Consider the following 20,911-nt stretch of genomic DNA (forward strand, 5'->3'; position numbering starts at 1 on the left):
CTGTCATTTTTCTTTCCACACTCGAGAGAAGTTGATAGGACAGTGTGGCCTAAGGGACTGCTGTCCCTCGAAAAAACACTTCAATCAAAAAGCGACCGCAGTCGCCAAAGACACAACAAAAGATGTACATGCGGGAAGCCCGCCAAAGCTCTCACACACAGCCTTGGAGCTGTAGTGCAGAGTTTACCGCGCACTCGTGTCACTAAAGTTCCACGGTACACGGCTTTCCCGCGTGCACATCACACACCCACTTTCACTGTTGGCTAGTACGGGAGAGGCTGCACGGCCACACGACCACGCCGCGCGTCGACGAAGCGGGTGGACCAGCGGCGAAGGAACTGGTGTTCCTCCAGGGACCCACGCCTACGCTGGTCTGCCCACGCTTGCTCCAACATGCGCGCTCGCACGCACTGTAGCATGGGGTACATGGAGCTCTGCGGCCGGCCATGCAGGGCCGCCACTCCTCTCTGGCGCCACAACACAGAAGCGCCGATACACAGCAACATGCGCACAAACGGGTCGCGGGATCTCGAGTTAGAGGCAAGGGATGCCCCGAACATGCGTGACATGAGTGCCCAAAATGATCTGGCAACGACACAATCAAACAGAGCACATTGCATGGTTTCTACGAAACCACACTGCGGGCATTGGGCGGAGGTTGCCACGCCCCAAGCCGCCATGCGATCTGCCGTAGGCAGAACCCTCCAGCCCCGCTGCCAGCCAAATTTGGGCACGTCAGCGGGAAGGGTCCCGCCACCCCACCTTCCTGCTTAACGCCAATTGCTCAGGAGATGTTTCTCTGATGGCGAGTAGCTCGCATATACGTGAGGCGGGTGTCGAGAACACCTCTACCTCTGACAGGGCTGCAGTGAGGGACCCGAGCGCCTGGAAACTTTCTGATAGAAACGTGGCTGCTGCAGGGCTGTCGAGCCGACAGCGCCGACAGGCCGACAGAGCGTGTCTCCTTGTCTAATACCCTTCGTGATTGCTATTTTAATCAGTCTGCATGTGTTATACTGTGGCTGCTGTGCAACCTATTTAGATATTTTCCAGAACCCTTGCATACACCTATTTTAAGCCCCGATTAAGCAATACTTGCATGTATGTTGAGGTTTAGACATAATAAAACACTTTCTAGTAATCTACGAATGCTATTAGAGAAGAAGGTTTGCGCTTTGCTTTATCGCTTGATTTATGGTGCGGTTATGTCCCATTGTAGATTAGACTTTCTGAAAACCAGCTTTGTCCTTTGGCGGACTAAGGGCTAAGGTTGAGACAATTCGGTTATCTACTACCTTAGTTAATACTTTGTAAACAACGGGCAGTAAGCTTATTTGTCTGTAATTTTTGAACCCCTTGAATTTCCATTTCTTCTGAATTAAGACGGTTTTATCGTTATTTCAGAATTCTGGTACGCTCGAGGTCTTGAGGCACTGAGTATAGAGAGTGGCAAGTATTTCTAGCACAATATCCTTGTCGTCCTTCAAAAAACATGCAGTTACTTGATTCACAACAGCCGCTTTTACCCTGTGCATTCCACGTCGGGCTTTCTTTACTTATTTTTAATTGGGGGGATGGGATGTCCATCGGCAGCATAGAGGACATCCTATCTGCTGCTCAAAACAATGACAGCGGCGTTTACGAAGGTTCTTCTCTAAGTCAAGGAGTACTACACGATGCATTGAGACATCGTCCGAGACATCGATATCAGGAGACAGATCAGGCAGATGAAGATACACAAGCAAAAAAAAAAAAAGCTCAAAGCAGCCACCAAGAAGAGGTCAGTCTTTCTTCTTTCGGCGTCCTAAACTGACTTCATATTGTATAAACGCACAGAGACTCAAAGTATATAAACATGATGAAACGAGTGAATAGGCAAACCTCTGCGACCGTTGAATAAGTGGATTATGAAGATTTAACTTCCTAAAGCAACTCAGATTATGAGGCACGCTGTAGTGAAGGTCTCCGGAAATTTCAAACACCAGCGGTTCTTTAACGTGCACTGACATCGCAGCGTACACGGGTCTCAAGAATTTTGCCTTCATCGAAATTCGACCGCCGTGGCCGGGATCAAACCCGCGTGTTTCTGGTCAGCACCCGAGAGCCATAACCACTGGGCCACCGCGGCAGCTACCGTTGCAGCAATGACTGACGAAGCAATTCAAGGACAAAAATAAGTGACCAATAGGACAGGCGTGCCAAGTCAATGTTTCTAGCTGACACTTCAGGCTAGGCGCCCTTGTATTTGATCCCAAAGAAAAGAAAATGCTGCCGCTGAGTTAAACTGGTCGTCATAACAAGTTCTACCTAACGTAACGTCTCTTAAACCCTGGAACCACTTGGAGTTAGAAGTATACCCCATGATGACGCAAGCCGTACGTCTGGCATCTCTGCTTGGCTTTCATTTCTTTCCCGGGTGAGGCAGCGAATCTATTGCCAGCTTTGTGCCACAGTTTTATATTTCTTTGTGTTATTAATATCTGCTGGCCGAGGCAGGTCTTGTTTTAATTTTCTCTTTGGACTGAAATGTAAAGCAACTATTTCTGCTTCCAAAATGTCACTGTATTGCGGCATTTCCTCCGGCAGCTGAATACCTCTTGATCATGCTTTATTTAAGGAAGTATAATTTCAGTAGAAAGAATATCAAGTTGGGCGACTTATTTCTTCAATGGCCTTGCCGTCATAACTAAGAATTATTAATCGGAAAATTAACCTTTTGCTTTTTGTTTTTTTGTTTGCTATAATTTTTTACAATGCGGCTCATAAAGGATGTAGGCCTTCTTTTCGTGCACCTGAGATGCGTGCGAACGAGATGAAGCCTTTAAACTATAGGTGGATACGATCGGCGTGATCTCCATGTGATTATCTTCAAGGATAAATCATCAAGGTTAAATAAAGAGGACTATAAGCTCCTTTCGCTATATTTTGTGCGGATAGACGCAAGATCGGCGGGCGTAAACCCTACAATGAATGGAGACTTCGTCGCAGGTGCATGCGCTAAGGCAAGCGGAAATTCGGTGAATACCGCCAGAACCATTACTTTCTGTAGGAATTTTCAAGGCAGCTTCGAACAGTGCGTGTGAAAAACAGATCGTACGCGGTTGGAGTGCTTGCGTTAGAACTCTTGCATTTTGGCAGTGTACGTTTGTTTGCCACAACTGTGGCGGGCGCGTTGTTGGACTTTTTTTTTGTCCCTTCGAGCGTGCTGGAACGGTCGCATTAACGGACGCCTCTAAAGGCTTCGCGCGAATGGTTCAACGGTTATGAAATGGTTGTGAAATAACCTTTCTGAACTGAAAGCAGGGGTATTTGCTGTTCGTGTGTGCTGATTTATGGCTGCTCAACAAATACAGGTGGTATACCTAAGAAATTAAGTTCTACAACTTCTTAGAACGCTTTATTTTGAATTGTTTTTTTTCCTTCTAGACTGAATAACTAGTTCACTAAATCAATCCTAAGTTGTAATAGGTTGTTTACGAAACAAGATGTGCTGCTTCTTGCGTTAACTGCCCTTCAAAGGCAGTGCTCCAGTTTCCATGGTGCAAAATGGAGCAGGTATTCTTGTTTTAGTAGTTGAAGAAAAAGAACAGCTAGGAATTTGAACATCTGAAGCAATTGACAGTCTTGTGAGGAAGAGAAGGAAGCTGAGTGGCTTTTTCTTGCCTTATCAAGTACTGTGCAGGCATGGAATTCATCGACACTACCGGCGCTGTAACTGTATTAGAAAAAAAAATATACAGCTATGTTAGAAAATGGAAACTCCATTAGAAAGATCGAGTGAAATAATACTGGAACGAAAATGAAGAGGTGGTGTTGCCACAGACTCCTAAGGCGTAATATCGGCACGGGCGAGCGCAGTCTTTACTTGCGGACAATGATAAATTGAACGCGGGAAATTCTCGGTTTCCATTCTCAAATATAGACCTTTGCCGCTGGCGCTCTCAATTTTATGCAGTCCTCTCTATTCAGCGGACACGCTACCTATTCGCGCTTCTATGGTTTTGCCTTGAGGCTGCTCTTTCAGCGCGCGGATATTCCACACACGTCCACTTGCGGGAGCCACGGTCCCTTTTCTGCGCTCTTTTCCATAAATCACGTAGTCGTATTGACACCATCACCATATTCTCGCAGTCCAGCTTGCGTCTTTCTTACCGAGCAGTGCTTCACAATCTCTTCTTTTTTTTTTGTCAGTATGTCTAACCACGGCCATTTCGTTCTTCTGCGATCCCTTTGTGTGAGTAATTTCCATTTATCTATCGACCGGCGAACGCTGCGTACTGCGAAGAAAGAAATAATAAAAAAAGAAAAGCCGATAAGAATGTCGAAGTTCAATGTTTCCAGAGCTGAGAAAAAAACAAAGTAATGGGGGTAGTTGAAGACGGTGTGCTCACCTATTGTCTGTTTCCTGGAATAAGGAATCGGGAATAATTAATCGAAATTTCTCTCGGCAGCCGGTTTGCCCAGACGAAGACAAGTTCTCCTGACGAAATGTTGGCAAGCATCTTGAGGCTGTTCCTTCCCTTGCTTACTCTGTCATTGTTTAACGTAAACTACCAACTACCAAGCACGTTAAAAAGAAATAAAGACTGTTGCATCAATTTCGGCTTCTGAAGACAACGACATAAGTCTCTCCCCTTAATGTTGTTGTGCTTCCGGAGACGCACTTGATACTAAGTAATCCATCCAGTAAATAGCGTAGCTAGTCTCAGCAGAGCAAGAAAAGCGTCAAAATACTGACATGCGATGCGCTTTTTGTTAACTTTAAAGGTGAACAAAGACCCCGAATGAATTTCCTAATGATAAAAATTATAGGAAGCCAGGGAGAACAAAAGAGTGTCTCTGAATCTTGACGCAGAAACGCAGACAAACATATGTAGTTATTCGTTCCTCTCATTGCTGTAGCAGCTAAGTGTGCTCGTTATTCAGCTTGCTTAATAGGCTTCACTTATAGGCTTCACTTATTTCTGCCGCCGCGGTGGCTCAGTGGCTATGGTGCTCGGCTGCTGGCCCAAAAGACGCGGGTTCTATCCCGGCCGCGGCGGCTAGAATTTCTTTGGAGGAGAAATTCTAGAGGCCCGTGTGCTGTGCGATGTCAGTGCACGTTAAAGAACCCCAGGTGGTCGAAATTTCAGGAGCCCTTCACTACGGCGTCTCTCATAGCCTTAGTCGCTTTGGGACGTTAAACCCCACAAAACCAAACCAATCACTTATTTCTGGTATCGGAACATTGCACCTCACTGACTCTCCCTAGTATTTCGTCTCTGGCCAAAAGGTTTTGACTATGCATCCAAGCGTAATACACGAAATGAGGAGGGTTAACTGCACTGGAGTAACAATCCCGCTACTCTACATACGGCATCAACGAGGCGGACAGATTTTCGGAGAAAACCCCGCAGAACAAACAAACAAACAAACAAACAAACAAACAAACAAACAAACAAACAAACAAACAAACAAACAAACAAACAAACAAACAAACAAACAAACAAACAAACAAACAAACAAACAAACAAACAAACAAACAAACAAACAAACAAACAAACAAACAAACAAACAAACAAACAAACAAACAAGCAAGCAAGCAAGCAAGCAAGCAAACAGACAGACAGACAAACCAAAAAATTCAGGGGGCACTTTGACTGTCTAAAGTGGGTAGAGGCGGAAGCGTTATCCGCACCACCTTCGCTGTTTCTGTGGCACTGGTGGCGTCACATATAATTGAGTACTAATTACTAAGTGATGACAAATCACTAATTAATTGTTAATTACTGATTAATGTCTGAATACTAATTAACTGTTAATTAATGGTGCTTAAGCTTCGCCTTTAGGAGTGGAACGCGACAGCGCGTTGTAGCGCTGCCAGGGAGTCCACGGAACGCCACCACCCGTTCGGCGCGATGCCTTGCCCTTTGAACGCAACGCTTTTTGAGGAAAGGAAATGGCGCAGTAATTCTCTGTCATCTCGGTGGACACCTGAACCGCACCGTAGAGGAAGGGAGGTGGAAGTGAAAGAAGATAGATAAAGAGGAGCCGTAATGAAGAAAATGAAAATTGTATTTGAAGAAAGGAAATTAGGCAGTAACTGTCTCACAAAATTCAGTGGGGCACTTTTTTGACCTAAAGTGTGGTCACTGATGTGTGGGTAATATGTTAAGCTTCGCCCCTAAGAGTGGAACGCGACAGCGTCTTGCAACGCTGCCAAGGAGTCCATAGAACGCCATCGCCCATTCGGCTCTACGCCTCGCTCGTCGGTAAATTGGTTTTTGAGGAAAGGAAATGTATCTGTCTCGACTATCTCGGTGGACACCTAAACCTCGCCGGAAGGGAATGGAGGAGGATGGGAGTGAGTGAAGACACCGTATTCACTAGACGCGCCTTTGTTCATTCCAAACCATCGAGCTGGCATGGCGGAGTGGATAGCATGCTCGTCTCTCACGCCGAAGACCGGGGTTCGATTCCTGCGCTCGACCAATTTCTTAATCGGTTTTATTTATTTATATGGCCTGACTAGCAAAGCTAATTAGGCTAATTAAGTAATTAAGCAATTAACTAAGCTCAGTCCCACTTACTTGGAGCATCACTATACGATCCCTTCAATTGGTTGCATGGTTACTATTGATTGTAAAACATTTTATTCGCCGGGAAGAGCTTGGCAAGAGGTCGCGTTAAGTGGTCGAGAGTACATAGCCCTCGACGACTTTGTCAGCCCACTCCACCGCCAAAACTTGCGTTCTGGGGTCAGAGCTAGCCAGCACGGTCTCCCACCGCTCGAGAGAAGGAGCTGTAACTAGATCACCCGGAGGTGGCTCTATTTTGCAGTCCCACAGGATGTGATCGTAGGTAGCACGTTGGCCACAGTGTTTGCAGTTTGGGTTGTAAAGATCTGGATAAATGCGCGCGAGGAGTGATGGGGTGCGTATCGATCTCGTCTGTAGACGCCACGTAACCTCTTGTTCTTTACTAAGTCTTTTGTCTGGAGGGGGGAAAATTCTCCTCTCTAGTTTAAAATGATTGGTGAGATCATGATATGTGATCATGGGGTCCTTCGTGAAATTCAGGGAGCCAGACTCATCCACTGCCCGGTCGACGAAACCTCGGGCTTTATTGTGGGCTGCCTCGTTCCCCGGATTCCCCGAATGGGCTGGGACCCATATCAATTCGGAATAATTTGGTGAGAATTTGGTTGCGTTAAGGATTCTAAGGGAGGTGTTTGTAATTCGCCCTTTAGCGAAATTATTGATACCCATTTTGGAATCGCTGAAGATGATGCTTCCTTGAGTATGCGCTAGGGCGAGGGCTATAGCCGCCTCTTCTGCCGTTTCAGAGGATTTCGTTTTGATTGTCGCCGAGACGATGTGGTCACCATTCTCGTTCACAACCACAATTGCAAAGGCATTGGTATTTTTGTATTCTGCTGCATCTACATAAAGTGTTCCAGCGCACTGTCTGTATTTGTTATGTAAGGCTTTGGCTCTTGCTTGTCTTCTACCCTCATGGTGTGAGGGGTGCTTGTTTTTGGGGAGTGGTTTGATTAGTAGGGCCGTCCTATAGTCGCGGGGTAAGTCTACTTTAGCATCGTTATTCGTAGGTTGAAAGTTAATTCCGAGCCTGGTAAGAATACTCCTGCCAGTTCTGGAATTGGCTAATCGCGCTGTTTGAGCCATTAAATGGGCTTCTTTCAGTTCATTGTAGGTGTTATGTATTCCTAACCTCATAAGCCTTTCAGTTGAGGCATTTAGTGGGAGTCCTAACGCAGCCTTATAGGCCTGCCGTATCATACTATCCAATTTGTCCTTTTCTGCTTTCGAAAATTTGAGATAAGGGGTGGCATAGAGTATCCTGCTTAGCGCAAAGGCCTGCACTAGTCGGCATAAATCTCTTTCCCTCACCCCTTGCCTGCGGTTAGCTATGCGGCGGATTAATCGCGCCGTCGCTTCTACCGTGCGTTTTAGCTTAGTGAGTGTGTCAGTATTCTTTCCATTTGTTTGTAAATACAACCCCAGTATTCTCATGGTCTGTACCTCTTTGACAGATCGTCCATTAACATAGACGTTTATTTGCGGGGGGGTTGTCGTGGTACGCCTACCTCTTTGTTTACGACGGATCACTAAAAGTTCAGATTTTTGCTCAGAACAAGTGAGGCCGGATTCCCATGCGCATGCCTCAATGATGTCCACTGCTGCTTGGAGTGTGTCTTCTATGTAGCCTTCGCATCCTTTGGTTACCCAAAGTGTGATGTCATCTGCATAGAACGTGTGATGTAGGTCTGGTATTTGTGCCAGTTTGGGGGGAATTTTGATGAGGGAGAGGTTAAAAAGGAAAGGGGACAGGACGGAGCCCTGTGGCGTTCCTTTACTTCCTAGTGTGATTGGGGCGGACTCTATTGTTCCGACCGTTATCACTGCTGTTCTGTTAGTGAGGAAGGATCGGATGTAGTTGTACGTCCTTTCTCCGGGGTTGATTTCTGACAAGTTTGTCAAAATGGCTTTGTGGGTGACGTTGTCGAAAGCTTTAACAAGGTCTAAACCCAATATTGCTTTCGTTCCTGTTCCCTCGTCAGCTTCAATTATGTCCTTGTTAAGCTGCAAGAGTATGTCCTGGGTAGATAGTTGGGCCCTGAATCCTAACATTGTTTCAGGTAGGAGTTTCATGTCCTCCGCATAGTTTTGGAGCCTATTGAGGATGACATGTTCCATGAGTTTGCCTAGGCATGATGTTAATGAAATTGGGCGTAGATTCTCAGTGCTGAGTTTCTTACCCGCTTTAGGAATAAAAGTGATTTTCGCGTGTTTCCACTCTGGTGGTATGTTGCCTGCATGCCAGTATTTGTTCATAAGGTCTGTAACCGCCGCGATCGACGTTGCGTCTAAGTTCCTGAGAGTCTTATTTGTTACTTTGTCTGGTCCTGCCGCAGATGTTGTCCGCAGTTTTCCAATTGCGTACCAGACCTCTGCGTCTGTGATGTCTGCGTCTAAATTTGGATTAGGAGTCCCCCGGTAGTCTGGTTGTGTGGTACCATCATCCGTGTTTAGATAACGTTCTGCTAGCTCTTTGATTAGGTCTTCAGTTGTACCCTCATATTTATGTATGAGTCTGTACAGTTGACTTTGTTGCACGGGACGTGTTTGTTCTGGGTCGAGCAGGTGTCTTAGAAGATGCCATGTCTTCTTATTTCCGAGCTGTCCATTGACGCTTTCACATATTTGGTTCCATTGTTGTGTTTGGAGAGTAAGTGTATGTTCCTCGATTCGCCTCTCGATTTCAGCGATCTTTTTGCGTAGTCGCTTGTTGTGTTTTTGCTTCTTCCAACGTTTTTGGAGGCCTTTTTGTGCCTGCCACAGGTGTAACAGTTTTGAGTCTGCAATCTGCTCCTCCTTCTCAACTGGCACCACAACGCTAGTGGAGCTGACATCCTCATTCAGGGAGATAACCCAGTCGCTAAGGTTAGAGATCTCCTTTGGAGCTGTTTTGTCGCGAAGTTGCCTGAACTTGTCCCAATCCGTGGTTCGTATTTCTTTTGCTTTGTTTTTAAGTTTTGTCGTGGGGAAGATGATGCTAAGGATGAAGTGATCACTACCAAGGTTTTGCCCGGTGTTGACCCACTTTGCGTCCTTGACGTTTTTAGAGAGGGATAAGTCTGGAGATGTGTCGACACATACACTGTTACCCATGCGTGTGTGGTCGCTCGGGTTGTTTAGCGTTGTGAGCCCTAGTGACTGTATGATTTGCCAGAGCAGGTTCCCTTTAGGAGTTGCTTTGGTATATCCCCATGCTGGGTGTTGAGCGTTGAAGTCTCCCACAATTATTAGTTGAGCCCTAGCAGCCAGCTTTACTGTGTTTATCAACAAGTGTGGGAGTCCATTGCCTTTGTTTCTGGGCGGGTTGTATACATTAAGGATGAAGAGATTTGAGTCTCCTTTTTGCCTTGGTACTATTTCAAGTAGGGTGTAATCTTCTTCCGAATCATTTATAAAATGTTGAATTGCGGTGATATTTCTATGCACCAGAGTGGCTGTGAAGGAGCCGGCTGCGTTACTAGTATCATAATGAGGTGGCAGATATGCTTTATAGCCTGGCAGTGTAGCCCTGCCGCTAGCTTCTTGCAATGCAATCACGTCTGGGGTTGTAACAGACGGTGCTTGTTGGATGTGGAGCTGCAAGTGGGCCCGCTTGCGGCGGAAGCCTCTGCAGTTCCATTGCCAAATTTCAAATTTTTGGCGTGGTGCCATGTTGGGTTATAGATGGTTGTGGCGTCGTGGACAGATCCAAGATGGGGGGTAGGCGGGCCTCGATAGTTGTAAGCCTATCCATTATTTGCTGCATACACGTGGCTATTTGGTATACCTGTCCCTCTAGTGTTGCAAAGCGAATATCTATCTCAGCAAATTTGGTAGTAACGAGGCCTTGGAAGGTTGCTTGTTCTGTTGATATAGCGCTAGTTCTCTCTGACAGAGTATTGATGTCTGCCCTGAGTTTGGTAGGCGCTTTCGATGGCTGCGGGGTGTCGGCTTCCGAAGCCTCGGCCTTTCGTTTGGATTCCTCGCCTTCTTTTGTAGGAAGCGGTCTTTTAGTTGCTATTCTGGCGTCTGTGTCCGTCGCGTTATGGGCCGAAGACTGGGACGCGGTGGAGGGAGTGTGGCAAATGGCGTCTGTTTCCATCGCAATATTGGTCGAAGCCTGGGACGCGGTGGGTGGCGTTCTAGCCGCAGTGGCATTCTGTACCTGATGCGCTTGTAACAGGCGTTTAATGTCAGCCAACTCTTTTTTAAGGCTGGCAATTTCTCTGTCTCGGGATTGTAGTTGTATCTGAAACTCCTTCTCTCGAGCGTCAATAGATTGGGAGGCCTCTGCTGGCCAGCTCACCTTTTTGTTGGAGCGGCTATCGCTGCGTCCGCGGCTCGAGCTTCGCTTGTCGTTCCCTGCTGGGTTCCCCAGGGGCGGGAAGGAGCTGGAGTTGTTCCGGCTGTGGCTGCCTCCTTTTCCGGTAGCACCCTGTTCCTTCTTCCTGGGCCTAGACTGGTGTCCGTGTAGTGATGAGTCGTTGTCCCCTTGCTTGGCTTGGGTGCCTGGTTGCCATGGGGCGTTCCTTGTTTGTTCCTGTTGATCAGCCGGAATTTGCAGTTCCGGCTGCCTGTGTTGTGGCCCCCGTTGCAGACGATGCAGACGGGTTGGCAGGTTGGCTGTTCTCCCTCAGGTGGAGGCGAGTGATTTTCTCCGCAGCGGCGGCAAAGGTTCGTTGTAGGTTTGTAGCAGACGTCGGCCCGGTGTCCTACCCTCCTGCAGTTGTAGCATACTTCATGTTGCTCCCTGAAGGGGTGGACCCGAAAGACGCCGCACTGATAGATTACTTGGCTGGGTAGCTTCTTTCCAAAAAAGGTGATTTGTATTGTTCTGGACTGTCCGATCCTTCGGGCATCCACAACTTCTATTCCTTCGTTTCTGTTTGCGAAGCCTTGGCGAACCGCTTCGGGCGAGTCTCCCGCGTAGGCGTTGTAAATGACCCCTTTTACCGAGTCTTCGGGCGCCGCCACGTACGACGTAACGTTGTAGGTTTGACCTTGGAGGTTCAGTTTTTCAATCTTGGCGTATGCAGTCGCCCGTTGACGATCGGGCGTGCATAGCGTGAAGGTGTTGTTGGCCGTATTGACTCTGATAATGTCTTCATTCTTCACCGTATCATACGGCAGCCTGGACACCTCGCAGGCGCAGAAGAGTAGTAGTCCGGGCGCAAAGTCCCTCAGATTCCAACCTTGTGGTCGGCAGACGATTTTGTAATCATCGGTTGTTAAGCGCGGGAGAAGTGCTTTCTTGCTGAGTGCAAGTAGCTTTTTCCCGTTCTTTCGCGATGGAAAATTGGAATTAGACTTGCCTTGGCCGTGCCCCTGCGCAGGCTGGTCGTCGGTTGATGCGGGCCCTTTATTCTTCAGGCCTCGTTGTCGGTCGCGGTACCGAAGAATGGTTTCCCATTTTCCGTCCTCGAGCTCCGATGCTGATATCTTCTCGCCTTCCACGGCGTACTCCATCTTTGCAGGTCCCTGGGAGCTCAGTTCCCGGCGGAGAGGTGACGAGCTAGGTCGAGCTCGATGGCTAGGCCGGTAGTCAGCCGGCAATATGCCTAGGTGTCCGTAGATTGGTAAAATCCGGCTTCAGCAGGCACTGGACAATGGCCCGGATGTCGTCCAAAATATTCGAGCCCGAAGGCTGACTCTTTCTGCCGAAAAGTGGCTTCGAGGCGGGAGCCCATGCGAGACACGTCAGCACAGCTCCGCATGATTACTAGCCAAAGTACAATTGGACCCGTTTGAAATTCGCGCACTGTGACGTCACGACCGTTTCCACCAACTGAAAAGCGTGACATTTTCTGTCGACAACTGCTGCTTACAACGATGAGACATTAAAGGCTTCCGCCTTAAAAAGAACCAGCGACAGCTTGAACGGGGCAACTCCGTTTTTTAAGGCGAAAGCCTTTAATGCCTCATCGTTGTAAGCAGCAGTTGTCGACAGAAAATGTCACGCTTTTCAATTGGTCGAAACGGCCGTGACGTCACAGTGCGCGAATTTCAAACGGGGCCAATTGTACTTTGCCTAGTAACCATGCAACCAATTGAAGGGATCGTATAGTGATGCTCCAAGTAAGTGGGACTGAGCTTAGTTAATTGCTTACTTAACCAATTAGCCTAATTAACCTTTCTAGTCAGACCAGATAAACAAATAAAAACGAGTAGGAAATTGGTCGAGCTCGGGAATCGAACCCCGGTCTTCGGCGTGCGAGACGAGCATGCTATCCACTCCGCCATGCCAGCTCGATGGTTTGGAATGAACTAAGGCGCGGTGTCTTCGCTCACTCTCATCCTCCTCCCTTCCCTTCCGGCGAGGTTTAGGTGTCCACCGAGATATGAGAGAGATACATTTCCTTTCCTCAAAAACCAATTTACCGACGAGCGAGGCGTAGAACCGAATGCGCGATGGCGTTCTATGGACTCCCTGGCAGCGTTGCGAGACGCTGTCGCGTTCCACTCTTAGAGGCGAAGCTTAACATCTTAACCACACATCAGTGACCACACTTAAGGTAAAAAAAGTGCCCCCTTGAATTTTGACGGGTGTCCACCGAGATATGTGAGACACTTCTTTCCTCAAACACAATTTTCATTTCCTTCATTACGGGCCCTCTTTGTCTTCTTTCACTCCCACTTCCTCCCTTCCTCTACGGTGCTGTTCAGGTGTCCACCGAGATGACACAATTTCTGCGCCATTTCCTTTCCTTAAAAAGCGTTGCGTTCAAAGGGTAAGGCATCGCGCCGAACAGGTGGTGGCGTTCCGTGGACTCCCTGCCAGCCCTACGACATGCTGTCGCGTTCCACACCTAAAGGCGAAGCTTAAGCTGGTTGGTCGGTTTATGGGGTTTAACGTCCCAAAGCGACTAAGGCTATGAGAGACGCTGTAGTGGAGGGCTCCGGAAATTTGGACCACCTGGGGTTCTTTAACGTGCACTGACATCGCACAGTACACGGGCCTCGAATTTCTCCTCCAAAGAAATTCAGCCGCCGCGGCCGGGATCGAACCCGCGTCTTTCGGGACAGCAGCCGAGCACCATAGCCACTGAGCCACCGCGGCGGCTTCATTAATTAGCACTTAATTAGTATTCAGGCATTAATCAGGCATTAATCATTAATTACTGAATTGTCATCACAGTAATTAGTACTCAATTATATGTCACGCCACCAGTTCCACTGAAGCAGTCAAAGTGGTGCGGAAAACGCTTTCGCCTCTACGCACTTTAGACAGCCAAAGTGCCCCCTGAATTTTTTTACCATTTAGATTTGAAAATCAGACCACACTCACTAAAGTTCGCCCTCTTGGGTACAAAAAAGAAGTTTCAAAGATATCGAGTTTAAGCATTTGAAGAGCGAAGACCAGGAGACTGAAACTGGGTGTCAACCAAACAATGACGTCACTAAATACTAACCAATGAGGTAACGGGACTGGTAAAATTGGCGACTGTAAGTGACAGCTTGGGTCATTATTTGTCTGAATTTGCCGAAAGCAAACTCGGAATTTTCCTGCTTCAGCAAACGCAAAGCGAATATCTACAGCCTTGCATCCAGTGACGTCGCACATTGGATGAATTACTAGACTTCTGATTTCGTGGCACTGATGCCACGAAATGAGAAGTCTAGTAATTCATTTTCACTGGAACGAAAAGTCACATAGCTGCGAAATTTGGCTCAAAGGACCAGAATGCTGCGGGGAGCGCCGGCTACGCGTGCCGAACGCTGTTAATGAGGTTTATTGTAGGGGACAGCTTTCTTTGGCTATGGAGTAGAAGCTACGAGTCTGAGACTCCGGCTTCCACAAGCGCGCTGTTCGTTGTTGTTGTTGTTGCGACTGAGAGAAGGATGCAAAGGAAATTGCACGGGCCTGCCTACTGGCTCGAGCCAAGCCACCTCCGCTGCCCCGTGCAGATAGAGGAGAGTTAAAAGATAGGGTCGCACACACGAGCTATATACACAGGTCTGTGAGCTATCGGCGTGCGCTCGTAGCTTCCACTGCATAGCCACAGAAAGCCATCCCCTAGTGTAGTATTCAGTGAATGAAGGAAGGGAGAGAAGCACTGAAATGCGGTGTGGTTCATCAAGCAATGCCAATTTAGCTTCCCTACACAAAGGGGGGTAAAGGGTAAAGGAAGTGGAAGAAAAGAAAGAAGTTAAGTTGAGTTCGGTCAGTTGCGTGAATGAAAGTTGCTCATTTGTCCTTTTGTGGCCAACAAAAACAACTTCAGGACGTTTACACAGTTTACAGGCTGGTGCTCAAGGCTATGGCTTTCAGTGAAAGAGTAACTCGGCTATCAGTGACGTTAAATTCGCTTTTACCTCCTTTTTGTGCTGGAATAACACTATTTCCTCTTTCCGCAGCAATTAGCGTTAGAGGCGGACTGTAGGGGAAGAAGAAGAAACCAGTAATGGCGGCGAGGACGCAGCTACGAGTTCCTGTGGATGCCACTGTTGTGTCCAGCGGGTCGGAGAGCGTGGCGCAGACCATGCCTCTGCTGCTCCCCTGCGCCGTCCTCTTCGGTTCTGTGGTGGCATTCTTCGTCGGCTGGACGGGCACACTGATAGTCTACAAGACCAACATCTTCCACAGGTACTCACCCTGTCCATCGTCCTCCTAAAGAACATATCACCACCACTACGACCATGGTTTAAGTTCAGCTTCGTACGTTGAGTAAGACTTCTTGGGCTTAGTTAGTTCACTGGTGCGCAAAAATGAAACTGAGTGATAGCGAATGTGGACCAAGGATGAAATGACTGCGAGACGCACAGGAGAAAAATTTCAATTGTAATTGTACTCCAAACATCAGACAGGGCCAATTTATTGATACTTTGGGCAGGCACATGAAGCAGACCAAGGGCTATGAGTGAGATTATTCACCATACACAATCTCTTGCAGAATCCTTGGACAATGTTTGTATTACCTACTGATTATTTTTCTCGTTAGAAGATTTTTGTATCTTGTTTTCTTGTGCGAGAAGCATTACGACCCTGGCCCTGAAGCTAGAGGTATAATAATATGTCAAGACCTCTGAGGGCCCGAACTTCTAGCATCCTAGTGCTGGCTGAACAAGCATTTACGTTCGCAATGCTTGTTCAGCCAGCACTAGAATGCTAGAAGTTCGGGCCCTCAGAGGTCTTGACATATTATTATACCTCTAGCTTCAGGGCCAGGGTCGTTGTGACTGCTAATGCCTGGGAGCGAACGGGTGTCTACTAATGCTTTGCATTTAGTGTGACGAATTTGTGTGCTCGGTCCATATTTTCTATAGTATATTTGTGTGCTTGGTCTATATTTTCTGTAAGACACCATTCACGTAGTAAACGTTCACTCGTGTATGTCGTGCTGAAATGAAGCCGCTTTGGATGCTAAATTATACTTTTTGTTTATTACTTGTGGCGCAGGACGCTCTACCTTGAAGGTACCTATCGTTCAGAGGCTCTCCTTACGTACAATGCCAGTAACACGGTCGACTACGGCCATCCTGCTTCTGGAAACGAGCAACGCGACCAGACCATCGCCCATGACAGCACTTCCTCTCTTCCTAACGAGGACCTACGCGTCCATCATAGACCGTAGAAGACACGGACCCATCACATCGCTCTCGAACTTCGTTACACATGCTTTAAGTGTTGTTCGACCTATTTGCTTAGTAGATTATGTGAATTGAGATGAATGGTGCTTAAAGTACTGTATAAACTACATTTTTCTCCTGTTCTTGTTATGGAAAAGTGGTTGGTCCTCTGTTTGGACAGAAATTTTGTATTTTGCGTTTAAACATCATTAGTAGAGCACAATGCAAAACAAAACAACGTGAGGTGTCACCATGCAACCCTCAGCAAATTCTAGAAGCCTCGACCTCCACTGGGACTTGAGTTTTGTTGGTTCATCTCTTGTAAACCTGGCGCTATTGACCTGTCAGACTGTTATTACTGATTACTTTCAGAGGTGAAACAATGTTTAAATTTGATGTCTGAGAAACTAAATTACCATCGTATTTTCCTTGGTAGTAAGCACCGCTTCACTAACGCTGTCATCTTTAACCCAATTTCGTCCAGTGCAAGACATAGGCGTCTCACATTGGTCTCCAATTCACCCTGTCCTGTGCCATTTGTAGTCCCCTTTTCCTCAAAACTTTCTAAGTTTATCCACCCAAAACCATAATCTGATGCAAGTAGAAACAAGCACATTTATAATGCATAAGTGAAACCTTAGCATCTCTAGGAGACAACATATCGTGATGGCTTTCTTAAAAAAAGCAACGGTTCATTTTAGCTGGTTCAGAGGATAATTTGACATTGTCAAAGCACAAGTCCTTCAATTGCACCAGGACCTGCCTCCCGTAGTAGTAATAAACACTTTATTAGGGGCAAGGTCTCTCTCTATATGCCCAGGCAACACATGACGCTTGTCGAAGGTCGTGTCCTTTGCACCGTTACGATGAACTTGGCAAGTGAACAGCTGCTGTTGTTGGTCCATCTGTCTAATATGAGTTTTATTTGTTGTACAAATCAAGTTTTGCCTTAAAAATCAGTATAAGGGCTGCTACGCAGTAAACACGTTCACACGTTCAGACCTGTGATGAAGTTGGACCCCGCCGCGGTGGCTCAGTGGTTACGGCGCTCGGCTGCTGACCCGATTGACGCGGGTTCGATCCCGGCCGCGGCGGCTGAATTTCGATGAAGGCGAAATTCTAGAGGCCCGTGCACTGTGCAATGTCAGTGCACGTTAAAGAACCCCAGGTGGTCGAAATTTCCGGAGCCCTTCACTACGGCATCCCTCATAGCCTGAGTTGCTTTGGGACGTTAAACCCCAATAAACCAATAAACCAAACCTGTGATGAAGTTGGCTGCCTGAATTTAGAGCATCACATTGAGGTCGGTATCAGAATGCGACATCGGCAAAGGACCTGTGGTACTTTTCAGTAAATCAGCCCGGCAAGCGCTCGCAGACTTTCTGCCCTCCACCCCTTCGATGAAATTACAGGAATCGTTTAACAACCGCACCAGACAATCACCATCATCGTCGGACTCTATCCACAGCCTGCCTTTGTCGAGACTACCACCAGTGGCATATTTTCAGGAGTACCTACTTTCTTTGATGTAAGTTTCTATGCTTAAAACTTTCGTTATATGGGCCGGTCAACGTCATTCAACACTAGGATTTTGTTCGATGTTGCGGGAAGTTGAATCTTCCGGCCCGATGCGTATCTTTTTTTTTCGCGCCCCTTTTCGTCGGCGCCTTGCGATTGATTCAGCATTCACTTGTCTAGGCTTATTTTCTCGGAGTTCCCTCAGGAGTCCTTCCGTCAGTGCACGCGGCACATGTATACTGCAAGACCCCTGACGTCACACGTCGCACCTGAGCCGCCAAGCTTCTCAGTACTGAGTGCCGACAGAACCCAATAAGAGCGTCCCAGGGTGCACAAACGGTGCTGGCACGTTCAACAAACATTTAGTGCCTGGAATAGATTTGCAACAGGTCTTTTTCTGATCTTGGTGAAGATCTTCAGCATGTTTCTCATCGTCGACAGCAGAACGCATTGCAGCGTCCCCGTAAAACAAGCTGTGTTTGGGCCCATTGTATCACAAGTTTTACTACGAAAGCTCTCCCCGCTGGCTGCCTTCCGATAACAGGGGCTGGGATAACTGGCGCAGTCCGATCTCATCTCGTTACTATGCGAACGTCGGCAACACGCCCAGACATTCCCGGGGTGGGTGCGAACCGCTGCGAATCCGTCTGATGCAATGCAGCATCGCTTCTGAGTCAGCCTCGGGGCAGGAGCCCTGCTGCAGCTGCGAACGGCAGGGGCAATCCTGGAAAGTGTTGAGCCAGAAAATCCAGCCGGCGCCCGACAGCCTGCTGGGATACCAATGCGGGTATGAAAGCGAGCGTAGATAGCGATGCAGAGCGTGGATTTACGTCGGTCGTCACTGAGTGAGCCCCGTCTTGAACTGTAATGATGTCGGACCTAGTGCAGAACCCTTGTACAATGCAGTTGTAAACAGCGTACATAAACTTGTTCGTTTACCTCGCTGTGATGTTTCTTCGTTTGGCCTGCCTCTGCATAGAGGCCGCGCCAACTGCCAGAGAGCTCTGTCGCACTACTGTGTTTATCTTGACGCCACAACAGGGATCATTTGAAGCAAAAAAAGTTAGCCAATCTTTTCAGCCTTCTGCTACAAGCACTGATATGTGCATAGCCCGGATGTGGTAGCTTTGGTTAAGGTTGCAAGATTCAATTCTCACGGCAGCATGTATTGCACCGGAACGTAATGGAATGTTTTGAAAACTGCAACTACAAGCAATGTAAGTGCATTGCGCGCGTGTCACTATATAGTTCATGTAGAGATATGGGCTTGTCGGAAAAAGAATAAGCGAAAAAAAAATGACTGAATACTTATTTTTTACTTTGTCTCCCTTCACTTCTGTACATCAGTCACCACTGTTGTCCTGTGGAAAATATAAATTAGGTTTTTCCTGAGTACATTTCCGTGCTAGCACTGCAAGACAATGCTTGGGGGCGGGTGGTCTATCTATCTATCCCCTCCAGCCTTTTTTTGCTGCTCTGTTCTGAGTCGCCATCTAAACCAAGCTTGCTAGGAGGGAATACAGCACAATAGCTAAGACATTATAATCATCATCATCAGATATGGTAAAACCCGGCATTGCCCCGACTTCCGGCGAGCGTTACGGCAATTCCTCTTACGAAGAGAAAGAAGTAGGGTGACTGCCACTGCTACTGATGTCATGGACGCCGCCACGGCAGAAAGCGACATGTCTAGAGACACAGCTTCGCTGCAGCAGGCGCGTTCATGCGCTGAACTCACGCAGCATTCGTCGCAAGCGATGGCGTCCTCGACGTCCGTGGATCTGGAGGCCGCTGCGGTGAGGTCCACCGTCGGAGTCGCGCAGGCCGAACCTGGAACCGAGCCCGCCACAAACCGCACGCTGTTCTTCGCAGTCTGCACGGGAAGCCTCGTCGTAGTCGCTGCCCTGGTGGTGGTGGTCTTCTGGTACGGCGTGCTCACCGACCCAGGAGAAATGCTTCTCAGGGCAGTCCGCGTCGGAGGAGGCGGTGCGGCCGCCATGGCTGCCGTGCCTAACGCCAAGACGACCGCGACGCCAGTGGCCGTCAGCTACGCGGGAGTGCCCCAGACTCACCTGCCCCAAGGACAATGGAACGACAGCAGCGACTCTGTGGGCGCACTTCCGGAGAATAACTCCCCCCTCGGTCGCATCATCGGCCGCTATGTCCAACGCGAGGTGCTGGACAACGGCACCGATGATTCTCAACTCCCTGTGCCTGTGCAATTACCCGCGGAATAATTTGCGTGTTGGAAATTATATGACGACGCATCTGATAACGTTCTCATCGCTATTACTTTAGTAACCATAAGATTTTTATATTTTTTCACCTTTCGCAAAAACGTAGCGCTGCACTCACGCATGACCGATTTGGAACGCTTGAATGAAGTCGTAAGTTTCTTCTTGGCTGCACGAATATCATGAAATAATGATGAAAATATCCATTGCCGACTTTTTTGTCGGTGGGAATTTCTCGTCTGAACTGCTTAAAACACAGTGATGTGAATACAAAGAGGCCTCGAAAAGTAATCATTAACATGTAAAGCGTGCTATTAGCTATGCTATGGTTATTAGCTTGAGCGTTAATAAAGTATTGAATTATATCGCCGGTGCACATAAAAAGAATACAGTATGAAAATCAATGAGTGGTCGGTTACTTTGTAGTAGTGCGAATTCCAGCGTGGACTGGGGTGGTGCGAAATACTGATGCCTGCCGGAATATTTAACTCCGGGTAGGGCTGTTAGACTGGCGTACCCACCTGCTTCTTCATCTGGGTGCAAGTTGTTTCCCTGCCTTGTGCTCCAGACTCCGTGGTGGATCTGGTGAGAAAGGAGTCTGCGCCTACAAATTTCGTCGCCGTGAGCTTGAACAGGCAGATGTAAGAAAAAAAGGGCCACAACTGGGCTTCGCCAACTAAGAGAAATTTTAGTTCGACGGTGGGACGAATCATCGGCCCGTTGAAGCAACGGTACGGTCCAAGAACCTTTTCCCAAACTTTAATCTTCGTGAAAGCCCAGCAGTAGGTCGGGAGAAAGCTTGCTCCCATTGGAAAACGGTGTTTACCCGGTGTTACTGGGGTCGAACCCAGGCTTTCCTGCATGAGAGGCGGATGCTTAAGCGAGAAACGAAATTGTTTCCAATGTTTAATAGGTATTTTTTGCTGATATACGGTGCACTCCCTGCGTTCGGAATCATTATCGACTTCGTCTTCTGCAAAACGTTCGAAAGAAGTTGTAGTGCCTACGGCGAGAACATAAAAGTCAAAATATTAT

The 20,911-nt window shown here is 47.7% G+C and overlaps 1 protein-coding gene across 1 annotated transcript; it reads left to right on the forward strand.

Moving 5' to 3' along the window:
- The first annotated feature begins 14,924 nt into the window (after positions 1 to 14,924).
- Positions 14,925 to 16,264, forward strand: LOC149371656 (uncharacterized). Its single transcript, XM_089585220.1, has 2 exons — positions 14,925 to 15,141; positions 15,955 to 16,264. The coding sequence occupies exons 1-2, from the start codon at positions 14,960 to 14,962 to the stop codon at positions 16,127 to 16,129; spliced, it is 357 nt and encodes a 118-aa protein (XP_089441346.1). The 5' UTR covers positions 14,925 to 14,959; the 3' UTR covers positions 16,130 to 16,264.
- The last annotated feature ends 4,647 nt before the right edge of the window (positions 16,265 to 20,911 follow it).

This window comes from Amblyomma mixtum, chromosome 1 (genome assembly GCF_055824585.1).
Source record: "Amblyomma mixtum isolate Tamu chromosome 1, ASM5582458v1, whole genome shotgun sequence".
In the NCBI taxonomy this organism is placed as follows: domain Eukaryota; kingdom Metazoa; phylum Arthropoda; class Arachnida; order Ixodida; family Ixodidae; genus Amblyomma; species Amblyomma mixtum.